The 14205-nt window shown below is 45.7% G+C and overlaps 1 protein-coding gene across 7 annotated transcripts in view; it reads left to right on the top strand.

The window, feature by feature from the left end:
* CTNND2 (catenin delta 2) overlaps positions 1 to 14205 on the top strand; it is a 760996-nt gene that overhangs the window by 432577 nt on the left and 314214 nt on the right. For all 7 annotated transcript variants that reach the window (XM_070411906.1, XM_070411899.1, XM_070411900.1 and 4 more), the window contains one exon: positions 12226 to 12787. In XM_070411906.1, coding sequence (XP_070268007.1) covers positions 12226 to 12787 — 562 coding nt within the window. The remainder of the gene's footprint in view (positions 1 to 12225; positions 12788 to 14205) is intronic.

Here is a 14205-nt window from a genome sequence, read left to right as displayed (position 1 = left end):
AAATGGAAATATCAATATAAAAGGCAAAATAAGTTAACTTCAACTTACTCACTTGCCAGATAAATGAGTAATGCCAATGACCTTTACCTCCAACTTATCACCTTTGTTATAACTAAACTGTGAGCATCCTGTAAACCTGTTCACACAAAGCTATGCAATAATCAAAGCTTTCTTATAAAATTAATAGTTAGCATTTATTGAGCACCTAGAAATAATCTGTTTTACACACATCCTCATATTTAATTTCCCCAAAAGGGCTGTATTACTATTTACATTTTAGAGACTTGGAAACTCAAGATCATCACATTTAGACAATCTGTCATGTCCCCTTTTAAGGCAGCAACAGTGAGAATAGGAACAGAATCTTGACTGAGTTGAAATCTGATCATTCTAGAAGAAAGTGTTTCATAGGTTTTTTTAATTAATTAATTTATTGATTGATTAATTAAATTGATTGGGGTGACATTGGTCAAAATGAATATACAGGTTTTAGGTGTGGGTTTCTAAGTCACAAGATCTGTATAGTGCACCATGTGCCTACCACCCAAAGTCTAGGCTTTAAAATATATATATATATCACTTCAATCAAATGAATCTAGAGTTTGAACCTATTAAGAGGTGTATAAATGCAGACAAGCAATGTGGCGTGGTATCTGTTTCCATGCTGAAGGAGTCCCTCCTTATGGGAGTCTATTCTATCTTCCACTAACTGCCATGGAGTAAAACAGTAGAAACGCTAAACTGACAAGATTGGGCCTCACATTAAAAGTCTGCTTTAAAGTTTAATCAGAAAGTATATCTAAGTTGTAAAGATACCAGAGCTCTCTATTTGAAGTCATCAGGGTTACAGTTTGAAGGCATCTATAAATGTGAATGTTCAAGGTGATTAGTTGGAGGCAAAGGTTATTGGCATTACTCATTTACCTGGCAAGTGTGTAGGATCTAATCTAAATACTGAAATCTAATTCACCCAGTTCATAGGAGTGAGGCTGTTGGTGACTATCTGAGCTCTGTTTATTTCAGCTAAGTGGTGGATGGATATCGGTACCAAGATTTATTTTCAGCTTTAGTGTGCTGCAGTATGAGAGGTGTGTTTTATTGAGTTATAGGACCTGTGACTTCCAAATTGCCAGAGAAATGCTGAACATGTAAGCCAATATTTTCACTCAGCAGTTAGCTTTATACCTTGAAAATTCCAGTAAGATCTCCTTCATAGGATTGTCTTGGGAATCCCTTTATTCCAGTGGTTTTTGCAGAGTCCTGTGTCTCATTCTTTTCAATATTCTGACGGGTGCTAAAGCTCATTACTTCAAGGCTAGATTAATTTTCAGAATATCCTGTAGTCATAAAGTCCCAAAAAGGGCTAGTAAATTTCAAATTATGGCAGTAGATATCAGACCAATTTAATAAGGTCAATAATCAACAGAAAAACATTTCATTGCTTGGTCTTGAAGAGAAGGTGTAATTCTAAAGCAAGTGATTTTTCAATCTCAGTGATTTTCTCTCATTCATAAATCAAATTGGAATGTAATTTCAAAGCAATATCACAAATGTTCAATGATCCTAATTTCAATTTTTAAAAATCTAGTTTATTCAACATAATCATCGTTTCGGTTATCAACACCAGGCTCTATGCCAGGCCCTGGCAATATGTGTGCAGCCTGCATTGCCCCATTGTATCAGTTTGAATAAAACTGGGTCACAAAAATTGTCATAAAATATTCGCTCTCTTGTATTTCCCTAACTAAAATCCTTGAAAGTCATTCTCCGTAGGCTCTAGGATGAGCTTGTGGGGCTTGGCTGGAGGAGAGAGAATATAAGATTCTTCCCAAGAACCCCAAGGCCTTTTCGGGAAGTAACAGGAGTTCATATATAGCTACTCCTCTCCTTGCTCTCAGCATTCTTCTCAGCTACCCTGCTCCAGCATCTAACAGTCTGTAGGTTACTCCTCCATTCTTCCCTTCCTCCTCTAGGCCAACCGTGACCTTTGTGTGGCTGTTTTGAGGTGCCTCCATGAAAATAGATCTAGTCTTTCCATTACATTTACGTGTCTCTGGGTTATTCTTTAAAGCACTCAGGGTGTTTATTGTGTGCCTGCTGTATGCCATGAGCTGATGTATCTGCTTGGTATGAAATAGTAAAAAAAAAATAGGACCCTGACCTCCAAGAACGATTCTAGAATCAGTGGTAGGGACTCAGAAGATCAGCACAATAAATAAGTCAATTGCATAGTTTTTTAGATGACAGTGATTCCTATAAGGTTTGCAGCCTTTCGTATAAGGAGGAAATGAATGCAGTATAGGATGAGTGGGACTCAAAGTGCTGGTTGGGTGTGGCATAGGAGGCCTTGTGGAGAAGGTGACCTTTGGGCGAAGACATGAAAGAGAAGAGGGAGGAAGCTGGGGACAGCAAATGCATGGCTCCTGGATCGGGTGGCCTGGCTTACTGACAGGACAGCAAGGAGGTCAAGGTTGTTACAATGGGTGCAGGAATGGTGAGGGGATGGGAGATCCAGAGTAGATCATTGTGTGGAGCTTGTGTTTTTACTCAGATTGAAATGAGGAGCAGGTAGAGAATGTTAGGCAGAGGCACAACATGGCCTGGTGGATATATTGAAAGCTTCATTCTGTCATATCACATATAATAATACCCTACAGCAAGTTGCATGTAAGCCTGTTTCTTCCCCTCAGATTGCCTTGCTGTAAGAGCGGAAACTTACAAAATTAATCTCCGTATCCCAAGTAACTGGCTCAGGGTTCACCAAATGCACATCAGGTTCCTCCAACTCCAGTCTTACTCTTTATAATCATATTGCAAAAGGCTGTGGGTGGTGAGACGTTGAGAGAGTTGGCTCTCCTTCAGGCTTTGTCTGCTTCCACTCACATACCATTTCCTACGGATTACATGAAATTCTGATTGTAAACGTCTGGCATACAGCAGTCACTCTAAACATGTTGGTTTCTCCTCGTGTCCAAACATCAAGTAGTCTCATCAAGCATTTCGCCCTTCAAGGAAACCAAATATGCAAGATGTAAGAAAGTCTCACAGGAACCTAAAGATTTTAAAGCCACTTTCATGTTCCCCAGCAGAACTGAAGAAGTGTGTGCACAGGCATAATCCTAGGGAAACACCTGCTTGCTGCAGGAAGTTAAGAATTGTGTGATAGTTCTGTTAAAGAAAACTGAACAATAGCAGAGACTCTAGGAGAGCAATAAACTTTCAAGAAGCAAAATTGCCATTTCCTTTTTATCCGGCCTATTTAATGTTGCACTGACTTCTGTGTCTTAAAAGTTCTCATTGGGCCCTAACTGGTTTTGCTCAGCGGATAGAGCGTCAGCCTGTGGACTGAAAGGTCCCAGGTTTGATTCTGATCAAGGGCATGTACCTTGGCTGTGGGCACATCCCCAGTAGGAGGTGTGCAGGAGGCAGCTGATCGATATTTCTCTCTCATTGATGTTTCTAACTCTCTATCCCTCTCCCTTCCTCCCTGTAAAAAATCAATAAAATAAAATAAAATAAGTTCTCATTGATGCTATATCATAATTATAAATATGCTGTGTGCTCACTTCTGCCAGAGGCTGGTGTGTTCGTTGAGTTTGGAACATTATGGATGGTGAACTCTCACATCAGGCAGTTGCGAAGGTCAAGGCCTGGTAGACACAGAGACCCACAGAGTGCAAAGGATGAGCAAATCCCCAATAAACACCTACTTATTGATCGTTGAATGATGGGGGTTATACCGAAAGACTAGTGTAACATCTCTCCAGTTTGCTTAATTATGATACAAGCTGTTTACTTGGAAAACACAAAATCGCAGAGATATGTTTAGTGGACATCATGCAGCATTCGGAGGAGAAGTCATATCACTTTGTATACTTTTCTTGGCATATCTTGAGGAAAGCGGAAGTTTATATGCTTTTGAGAGAGTGTTCAGGTGCCTACCTACTGGAAATACTTTGTCATTGTTCTGCTTTAAAATCTTCTCCCTCCCCTTTCTCTTTCCAGCATAAGTATATTTAATCTGACTTTAATAATTGAAAACGTTCTCATGGCAGGGAGAGCCATGTATGCATTCTACTATAACATTTCCTGTTCTTAGCAAATATTTGAGCTATTGAAGTCATACTAAATGAGCATCTTGCTGAAATAAAAGTTTTATGCAGTGTAGTTTTGCCAAAGCTCATGTGTTTTGTTTGTTTTTTTAGAAAGAGCCGCCATCAAGAAACCCCTCCTTATATATTCTCAGAGATAAAATTTTATTTTTTCTTCTAAATGTTCTTTCCCCTGGCAGACCCTATTAGTGACCATACAAAATACTTTCAGAATACTCGTTCATAATTTTCCTAATCATACTTTTATTAAAGGGAGGCCAGCAAGAAGGCAAACCACCCAGGATACAAAAGCCTACAGCACTCTGTTTCCTGGGAAATGGATCCACTGCCACCTTTGTCCAGCTCCACTGACAGGGACAGTGTGGTTTGCAAGATCTCTCTCACCCACACTCTCCACCTCTTTTGTACTTTTGGGACAGTCGTGCAAAGAGAAAGCATTTGGGATAGTCTCCCTTATTGTCTCCAAAATCATAGCTCTCCTGGTTCTTTGAAATGAGATGTTCTCACCAGAGAAAGGAATTCCTTCCAAGTGCTTTGTTTTTTCAGTTGCTCAAGTGTACTTTGCTCTGGGCACGTTCAATGTTAGCAGGATGTCACTGCCTGGTAACCCCAGCCTTTCCTCATCTCAGCAGTGGTGACTCCAGGGACAGTCTGTGAACTGTGTACGGAGCCTCCTTTTTACTTTGTTTCATGTTTTTACCAAAACCAGCCCTCCTCAAGGGAATTTCTAGAAAAGGTCCTTGATGATTTTACTTGGCTATTTCTGAAATCAAATGTTTCTCACGGTATCAGGATTTTCTACCTTGGGAATTATTTTAGAAAGTGGCACTTTCTGAAGACAATTTCAAAGGAGAAGTAAAATATAGGAAGCGATGATAGTAGTGTTCAAGCACATTTATCCCAGGGAGTAAGTTCAAGGGCACAAAACTTAGGTGGGGATGTAGATTCATTTTAATTGCATCATATTACAGGACATTTCATCTGACACCTAAGTAAGACTGTTTACATTGTGGAGTTGCTGATTTCTTGTTTCCAAGTTGTGAGAGTAAATGTCTTTGCTCATATACAAGTGCAAGCTTAATGCCCTATGCAAACGCAGCCTAGGAAAGCTCAACAAATCCTCAGATGTTTTAATCAGCATACGTAGCTGATAGTACTAAATCACCCTACCAGTTTGTTTTGGTTTAGAGTGGATTTCTTCAAAGATGGTATTTTAAAGCATGTCCTGTTTTGGGGTATTTAAAAATTGTTCAGGCTTTTTAACTTATGGAAAGAAGTCTTCCATCCTTGTTTTTACTTTCTCACAGCCCTGTCACCACTTAACGCTCTCTTCACTCCCTCTAATACCCCACCCCACTCCTTCCTCACCAAATCCATTGCCTGTTCCTGTGTTCTGGCTCTTCTTGGCCCTTCCCTAGCCCCCACCCTTTGGCTCTGCCGTCCTTAGCAATGTGCTGGCTGCCTTTGCCTCTCAGGACACTGTTTTGCCAGGACTACTCTTCCCAGCAGGGACTTTAGTCACCACAACCAGAACTGCCTACAAAGGGAAGACTCCATGAATTATTAAACTTGCGATCTGATAGTAATTCCTAAAAATGACAAATGATAAATATGGCTGAAGGGGAACACACTGCTTACCCCAAGTCACTAAGCTCCCTTCTGGGAAGCCACAGGGATCCTGGGTTCCCAACCCTGTCACTGTGGGCCTGGCTGCCCAGCAATCTGGGCAAATATCCTTCTGTCCCCAAGTTGGGGCCTGCCTGACAATTCCAGGAAGCCTGGCAGGTCTCATTGCGTCTTGGTGAGGGACCTGCTTTCTGAATGCGGTTTTGTGTATTGGCCTGGGTGCATGTGATTTGCAGTCAAGATTCCTTAGAATCCAGGCTGTCAAGGCTCTTGCTGACTGGCTACAAGTAGCGGTTTGGTTTGGTTTGGTTTGGTTTTCACTGCCAAATCCCCAAAAGGTGAGGATTACATGAGTTTTCAAGTGCAGAGAAAATTTCCCCCTATCACCCCATGCCATCCCCACCCCTTTACAAAAGATACAATGAGAAGGAATCTGGAAACAGCTGATGCCACATTCTGGTCCAAGAGCACCCTAATTTCAGGGGCTCAAACGCTTGGAAAAGAACAGTGTCATAATTGTGAGGCAGATAGTATTCTGTACAAACAAAAATACAACAATGACAGATCAACAAAGTAATGTCAAGGTGCAGTACTCCCTGTGAGAGGATACTAGGGAGACCTTCACAAACATCTCCTCGGTTGTACATGGAATATAGTAGGCTCTTATTAATGGTTTATTGACTTAATGGGAAAATTAGTGCATGGAACTTGAGTGCTGTTATTTAATGGGAATAATGTAAATATTGCCTAAATTTCCATTTCATTATTTTCCACTACACTTTGAAAATACATCCGCCCTTATACACTTGTATAAAATAGTTATAAATGCACTCCACAGTCACACAGGAGGACTCAATGTACCTAGTGTGCACATGTGAAACTTGCAAACATCCTATACAGTAAAGAGGTAATATGCAAATTGACCACCACGCCCTCACAGTATGGCTGCCTATGACCAGGCCAGCAGGGGGGTTAATGAGGGACGACCAAATGACTGAACAAGCAGGCTGCATGGGGCGACCAGGCCAGCAGGGGGGGTTAATGAGAGATGACCAAACAACTGAACAGCAGGCTACGTGGGGCAACCAGGTCAGCGGGGGGGCCGTGAAGGGCAACCAGGTTGGCAGGGGGGACAGTTGGGCGTGACCAGGCCGGCATGGGGGACAATTAGAGGTGACCAGGCCAGCAGGGGGGGCAGTTGGGGGCAACCAGGCCGACATGTGGGGCAATGGGGGCGATTAGGCTGGCAGGGGGGACAGTTGGGGGCGACCAGGCCAGCAGGAGGGCAGTAAGGGGTGACCAGGCTGGTGGGGGGGCAGTTTGGGGTGATCAGGCTGGCACATAGAGGCAGTGAGGGGTGTTCAGGTCAGCAGGGGGGGCAGTTAGGGGTGACCAGGCAGGCAGGCAGGTGAGCGATTAGGAGCCAGCGGTCCAGGATTGTGAGAGCGATGTCCGACTGCTGGTTTAGGCCCGATCCCTGTGGCAGTTGGACATCCCCCGATGGGTCCTGGATTGGAGAGGGTGCAGGCTGGGCTGAGGGTACCCCCCCTCCCGTGCATGAATTTTGTGCACTGAGCCTCTAGTATAATATAAAAACCACTACTGTAGTATATTCTAAATCTGATCCCTCTGAAACTTACACGTAAACTATCATGCAGATGAAATATTTAATATGACAGAGCTTTATTGAGTTAGGTGTATTGCTCCTGTTTCATTAAAACACAATTCCTACATGTTTTAAATCTGAGGTGTAAGCTACATATGGCATTCATAGAAATTGAAAGTAATGTTTTTCATTTTTCTCTTGATGAAGTTCCCATAATAGGAAGCAAGAAAGGAATGACATTTTATGTTCACAAAACTCTGCCTGTCAGAGGCTATTCTGTCAGGGCATCTGCTGGCAATGTTCTACTTGTCAATTTCACATACCTGGTCCCCCATTTTGGAGGGGTGACAAAGTAGCCCTTCAAAGAGCTGAAAATAAAAACACCAACAGGAACTGTTCCTGCCAAGAGCTCATGCTGTGATCCAGGACAGTTTTGGAGCCCAATCTTCTCCAAATCTATTGAAAAATTGTTATATCGTCTTTTCTCTTCTAAAGGTCTCATCATCAGTGAAAATAGTATTTTAATTCCCATTGCTAGTACATACACATGCCCAACTATCCTCAGGGATGAAGGGTGTGGTTGTCTTTTTTTTTTATTTTTTAAGTGAAGTTTTGCAATTCTAACTTTAAAATTGGATTTACAGTTTAGTGGTATTTACATACATTTAAGGTAGAATTGAGCTTCCACGACAGTAAAGTGGATGCAATTCTTTGTGTGTCGAAATGTGTATATATTATATTTAATCCAATGAGCTAGGTAGTAATAAGCCAGCCTATGAATTGGGCAGTAGGCTTGAAGTGCAGCCTTTTGTATCCCTAACTGGCTAAGAATTGCTAAATGAATTACATAATGGAACAAAAAAATAAACACAAGAATGGAAACAAGCTTCCTAAAGATTACTGTTTTTGTCTAATTCATGTTAAAAACATATTTCTTAGTTTAGCCAAAGAACCATTCTTAGACACTTTTTACTCCATAGGCCACCGAACGGAGTGTAACACCCCTGGATTATATATTGTGAACTGCAGAAGGGCTTATACAACTGTGTGATCCAGTAAGGTCGCCACTGGCCACACTTGAGTACTTAAATTCAACTTAAATCAAATAGTTCAGATCAAATGTGTGTGAAAATCCAGTGCACATGTCAAGTGCCCACTAGGCCCCTGTGTCTATTGGCTGTCATATTAGACAGTGAAAATTTTAAACATTTCCAGCCTGAACAATATCAATCTGAAAGAGTATATAACATTTTAGTGGTTGTTTTTCTCTTCTCATGTAAAAATTATTGGCTAAATTTCACCAATATCTTGCAATATTTAGAAATATTTTTGATTGGCTGCTACAGCCTGTCAAACTTTGTGGAGCTAGTGTGGCAGTTCTCAAAACTTCGGCAGATTTGCGGCTATTTAACAAACCTTATTAGACAATAGTATCCAGCAGAGTTAGCATTCCTGAGACTCAAAGTTCCAACAAATTAAAAAAAAAAAAAAGTTCCAACAGATTAAAAGAAAAGTGTTTGTAAAATTTATTCAAGGTTTCTCTAGGATCTGTGTCATTCTAATATTTAAATATCAGAATAATTTTTTTATATTGGTATCGAATTTGTGCACCAGTGGGGTCCCTCGGCCTGGCCTGTGGGATCAAGCCAAAACCCGCTCTCTGTCATCCCCCGAGGGGTCCTGGATTGCAAGAGGGCTCAGGCCAGGCTGAGGAACCCCATCTGTGCACAATCGGGGCGGAGAGGGACGTGGGAGGGCTCCAGGGTGTGTCCGGCCCATCTTGCTACCTCCCGATTGGCGAGACCCCAGCAGCAAGCTAACCTACGGGTTGGAGCATCTGCCCCCTGGTGCTCAGTGCACATCATAGCAAGCGGTTGAGTGGCCTTAGCATATCATTAGCATATTATGCTTTGATTGGTTGAACAGATGACAAGACACTTAGCATATTAGGCTTTTATTATGTGAGATTCTGCTACTTGGCAATAGCACCATTAATGTCTTTTATGGTTATTATGAATATCGTATATCCAAGACATAAGGAAAAAGTGTTTGTTGTGTTGTAAGCAAGGGGCTGTCATCACACCCTCTGGAATTCTTTCTCCTTGTGCTCCTGCGGGAAGACTTCACAGAAATCGCTGCCTGAGGCTCTTCTGTCCCTTGCCAGCTGGGTCCTGTGCTGCTGAACATTGCTCAGGTCCCAGGAGAGCTGCAGAAGTAAAGGGAAGGCAGAAGCTGACTGCCTGCACCTTAGCAAGTGCTTCCCAGACCAGCAGCAACTGCTAGAAATGCAGACACTCAGTCCCACTCCATCCCCTGCATTACAATCTCTTCTAGCTCAGTGGCTTGCAGACTTTAGGGATCACCAAAATCCCTGTGATCTAGAGAACTTGCTAAAATGCACACCCTTGGGCCCCTCCTTCTGAGTTTCTGAGTCAGTAACGAGGGAGTGATGCCAGCACTGCTCTGGTTGCTAGCTGCTGGAACAGGGACCACACTTGGAAAACCACTGCTCTAGGCATAACTTTCTCACATTCGGTTGCACATTGGAATCACCTGGTGAGCTTCCAAAAAGCCTGATGGTTAAGCCTCACCTCCAGAGATTCTGAGTTAAATGGCTAGTGTACAGCATGGATACTGAGACCTCTTCAGAAGCTCCCCTGGCGATTATAACATGCAGCCAGGTTTGAGAAGCCCAGTCTGTACATTTCATGCTCAGAACTTCTTCCAAGAGGAAAGCAAGAATTGGGTCTAAACACCCCCATGCTCTGGATGCTGCTGGAATATCTCTCGGGGGTTCAGGGTAAGCACAGCAGTTCTGCACAGCTTCTCCACCTTCCTCTGTGCATGACAGCCCTCATTGCCAAAGCCTCGGGACCAGCTTTACTAACAGTTTTTTCATTCATTCCGTAAACATTCGTGGCATCTCTGCTATGAATCAGTCTTTGCTCTGGTTTCCGGAGACACATCATTGAACAAATCATGGAGCTTACATTTACTTCCCACCGATTGTTAAACTCAAAATACGTGCTCTGTGGTGTGAGAGGAGAATCAGACTGAAAAATAAACGATTGCAATAGAGGAAAGAGACCTCAGTCTAGACTGGGTTCAATTGCAAATATAACAACAGAAAAATGGGAATTTATAGCTGAAGACCAGGGCGGGATCAGTGGGCAGAAAGTTGCTAAGAGGAAACACCATGGGGAAGGGGTTCTGGTTAAAGTGACCCGGCAGGATGCTTGCTGAAGGCAGGCCTGGGTGCTGAGATGCCGCCTGGGGACGGTGGCAGATGAGGAACTCTGTCTGATAGGGAGGGTGAGCGGACATGGGGGAAGAGGAAGGGATTCTGTAGGATTCTTGCTAAAACTGTGCAATGCAGAGATGAGCACAGGGCCTCGTTCAAAACAGAGGGGCTTGACTAGAGTTTGCTCAAGGAGAGAATCTTTGTCAGTGGAGAAAGAGAGAGAGAGAAAGAGAGAGAGAGAGAGAGAGAGAGACTTACACATACATACCAAATATGTATATGTAAATAAATACGCACACACCCCTCACATGGAGAATGTCTTTCAACAGTTTGATTCCCTGTCTTTCCATGCAGCTCTTACTAGAGGATTTTGATGTTGCTCCTTTAATTCCCTCAGCTTTTCGCATGAGTCTGACATCCCAGATAAAATTTGGAATGCTGTGGATGTGGGGATGGAAGAGCCCAGTCTGTTATTTGCCAGTTGCCATTCCAAAACGGGTGGAGAGGCATAATTGAAACTTTTAATGGATAGCATCTGTTCAGTCTCTCTCACCCTTCCCTTCATCTCCTCAGCTTCATTCTCCCCACCCAATTCCCATCCCTAATTTCAAAGCCTTCCTTCCCAGCGCCTCTCTTTCTGTGTGTACAACCCCACCCGACTTTTCACACCAGCCTGCTCTCAGAAACCTCTCTGCTCCTCGGGGAAGCCAGGATCCTCCCAGACCTCCTGCCCAGAAGAGGTTGACAATGTAGTGTTTTCATTCGAATGCAAATTTGGCTCTGGATGAGATTCAAGGAAAGTGATTTCCCCTCCAACTGTCTCCGCCCCAGCCCTTGTGGTCTTTTGTGTTCTTGTATAGGAAGGGGGACCACTGACTTTCCAATGTGAAGACACAGCTGCAGGGGGCTCTTAAAAGTGAGCCATAGAAAGAGAGATGCTGAAAGATTTGGAGCCCAGCATTACAATCTAGAAAAGGGAGGCTTTTTAATTTGCAATTTCTCTGATTCCTCTAGAAGTGTGTGTGTGTTTTTCATCACACTGAAAGACCAAGCGTCTTTATTGCAAAATAATACTTTACCTTCCTTTTTTGTTAACCAAAAAGAATTCGCAAGACACTAGCAAAGAATAAACTCTAGGAAGTATGCTCTCCTTGCTGTTCTCCCGATAAGTATGCAGCTTGGCCAGTTTCGGAGGCAGAAACTGTTTCCAGTGGAATGCCCGTGGGGGCGGGGGAGGGGGGGGGAGAAAGATTTAATGCCTGAATTTCTCCTTAACACTAACAAATCGTGATTGCCCTCAACTAGCTCAAGGTGGCCCTGTTGGGTGGCCTTTTAAAATCCTCATGTGACTACTGCGATGCCTCTGCTATTCCAGAAACATCTTAGCCCCGTAAGCAGAATACTGTCCCCTTTACCACACCTGCTGCCACTGTCAGCCTCCTTTGCTAGTTGTTTTTTTTCTTTCTGTTGGAGAAACACCTGCCTGACGCTGGAGGGCCGTCGGGATCCCACACGCCGTGGTGCTCTCGGGCGGCAGGGCGCCACGCGTCCCTCCCTCGCCGGGCGGGGGGCGGGCGGGCCGGGCGGGGCGCCGAGCTTCCCCGGCTAAACGCGCGTGTTCTCTGCTCTCCCGCGCACAGGGCACCACGAGCCGCGCGGGGCACCTGCCGGGGCCGGGGCCCGAGCCCGCGCCGCCGCCGCCGCCGCCGCCGCCGCGGGAGCCGTTCGCGCCCAGCCTGGGCAGCGCCTTCCACCTGCCGGACGCGCCGCCCGCCGCGCTCTACTACTCCAGCTCCACGCTGCCCGCGCCGCCGCGCGGGGGCTCCCCGCTGGCCGGCCCGCAGGGCGGCTCGCCCACCAAGCTGCAGCGCGGGGGCTCGGCCCCCGAGGGCGCCGCCTACGCCGCGCCGCGCGGCTCCTCGCCCAAGCAGTCGCCCAGCCGCCTGGCCAAGTCCTACAGCACCAGCTCGCCCATCAACATCGTCGTGTCCTCGGCCGGCCTGTCCCCGATCCGCGTGACCTCGCCCCCCACCGTGCAGTCCACCATCTCCTCCTCGCCCATCCACCAGCTGAGCTCCACCATCGGCACGTACGCCACCCTGTCGCCCACCAAGCGCCTGGTCCACGCGTCCGACCAGTACAGCAAGCACTCGCAGGAGCTGTATGCCACCGCCACCCTCCAGAGGCCGGGCAGCCTGGCAGGTAAAGGGCTCCCTGCCCACCTTCCCTGGCTCCGCCATGGGGGCACCTGGGCACATGGTGGGGTGGCTGGTGGGCAGGATGGAGACATACAGCTGGGTTTGAGCCATGCTCAAGCTGGGCCTGTCTGTGGGCCAGGGTCCAGCATCTGCAGGGCGTCCCTAGGCTGTGTGAGGATCTAAACGAAAATAATCTGCTTCTTTTTAAAAAGTAAAGCAGTCTCTCAAACTCTAATTCCTCCCCCATCAGAAGATTTAGACATTCGTAAAACTAAGTCAAATTTAATGAAGAATCTCATAGACCTGTTGATTGTATCCAGAAAAAGACCAAAGCAAGTAAAGCTCACCAAATTTATATGATTACCTATAGTGATCTACACTTAGCTGTAGAAGAAAGTATTGGATTTTCCCCAAAGTTGACATTCAGTTTACATTGATTTCAATAGTAGTGAAAAAAAGTAACCAGTGATGAATTGCCTTGAAATTTTACTACTTGGTTATGGCTGGAATGTATTGTATTTTGTCTAAATTTAGTCACTGGGAACAGTAAAGGGCTCCCCCCACCTGTCAGTGAATTTACATGGGGGAAGGGTGACAATAATGAAGGCCCTTGAATTTGTACTTGTTTATTACAGGGAATGAGGGGCTGGGGTTGGGAAAGAAAGCTGCTTTTCCCTGCCCATACAGAGTAGGTAACATGTCTGTGGTTGGTCCTTTTGTCCATCAGAAACCAGGCTGAGCAGGTGACTCTGCTGGTAGCACCATATGTTCAGCTAAACCAGACATGATGATTGAAAAACTAACGTGTTGTCTCCCAAACACCTGACAACTCACCTGGATTTATTGGCAACTCTTTTCTTCCTATGAAAGTGCTAGGGGCCCAGTGCACGAATTCATGCACCTTGAAAGGAACTGTGTGCCTCGAGGCTGTGGTGGGCACAGGGGTGGCCCCTCCCGCCACAGCCCCTGGTCCCCTGTCTGCCACAGCCCTGCTACACCACCACTGCTCCCAGGTGCTGATGGCACCAGACCTGCTTGCACCCACTGATGGCATGAAGCCATTGGGGCCAGTGCCAGCAGTGGGTGCGGGTGGGGCTGGCGCCATCAGCATGTGTGAGCAGCGGCTGCTGCCCCCATCACCCCTCAGGAACAGGGGGAGGTGGAGAAGCCCTCAGGGGCAATTGGGACTGGCACCAGGCTCTAGCAGTGGGTGCGAGTGGCGACGCCAGCTGCAGGTGCAAGCGGGACTGGCGCCGGCAGTGGGTGCAATCGGGGCCAGCAGCCACCGCTGGCATCGCTGATGGTGCTGAGTGATCGGGGCCAGCGCCAGGTGCCAGCAGCAGGTGTGAGCAGGGCCGGCATCAGCAGGAGGTGCAAGTGCTGGACGGGACCACGGTGCACGGGAGCAAAGAATTTTCTGTA

The sequence above is a fragment of the Myotis yumanensis genome, unplaced genomic scaffold (genome assembly GCF_028538775.1).
Source record: "Myotis yumanensis isolate MYYU_CA2020_CCGP unplaced genomic scaffold, mMyoYum1.0.hap1 SCAF_4, whole genome shotgun sequence".
Taxonomy (NCBI): Eukaryota; Metazoa; Chordata; class Mammalia; order Chiroptera; family Vespertilionidae; genus Myotis; species Myotis yumanensis.
The sequence above is the reverse complement of the archived record's forward strand: the minus strand, read 5'-3'. Positions and strand labels throughout refer to the sequence as shown.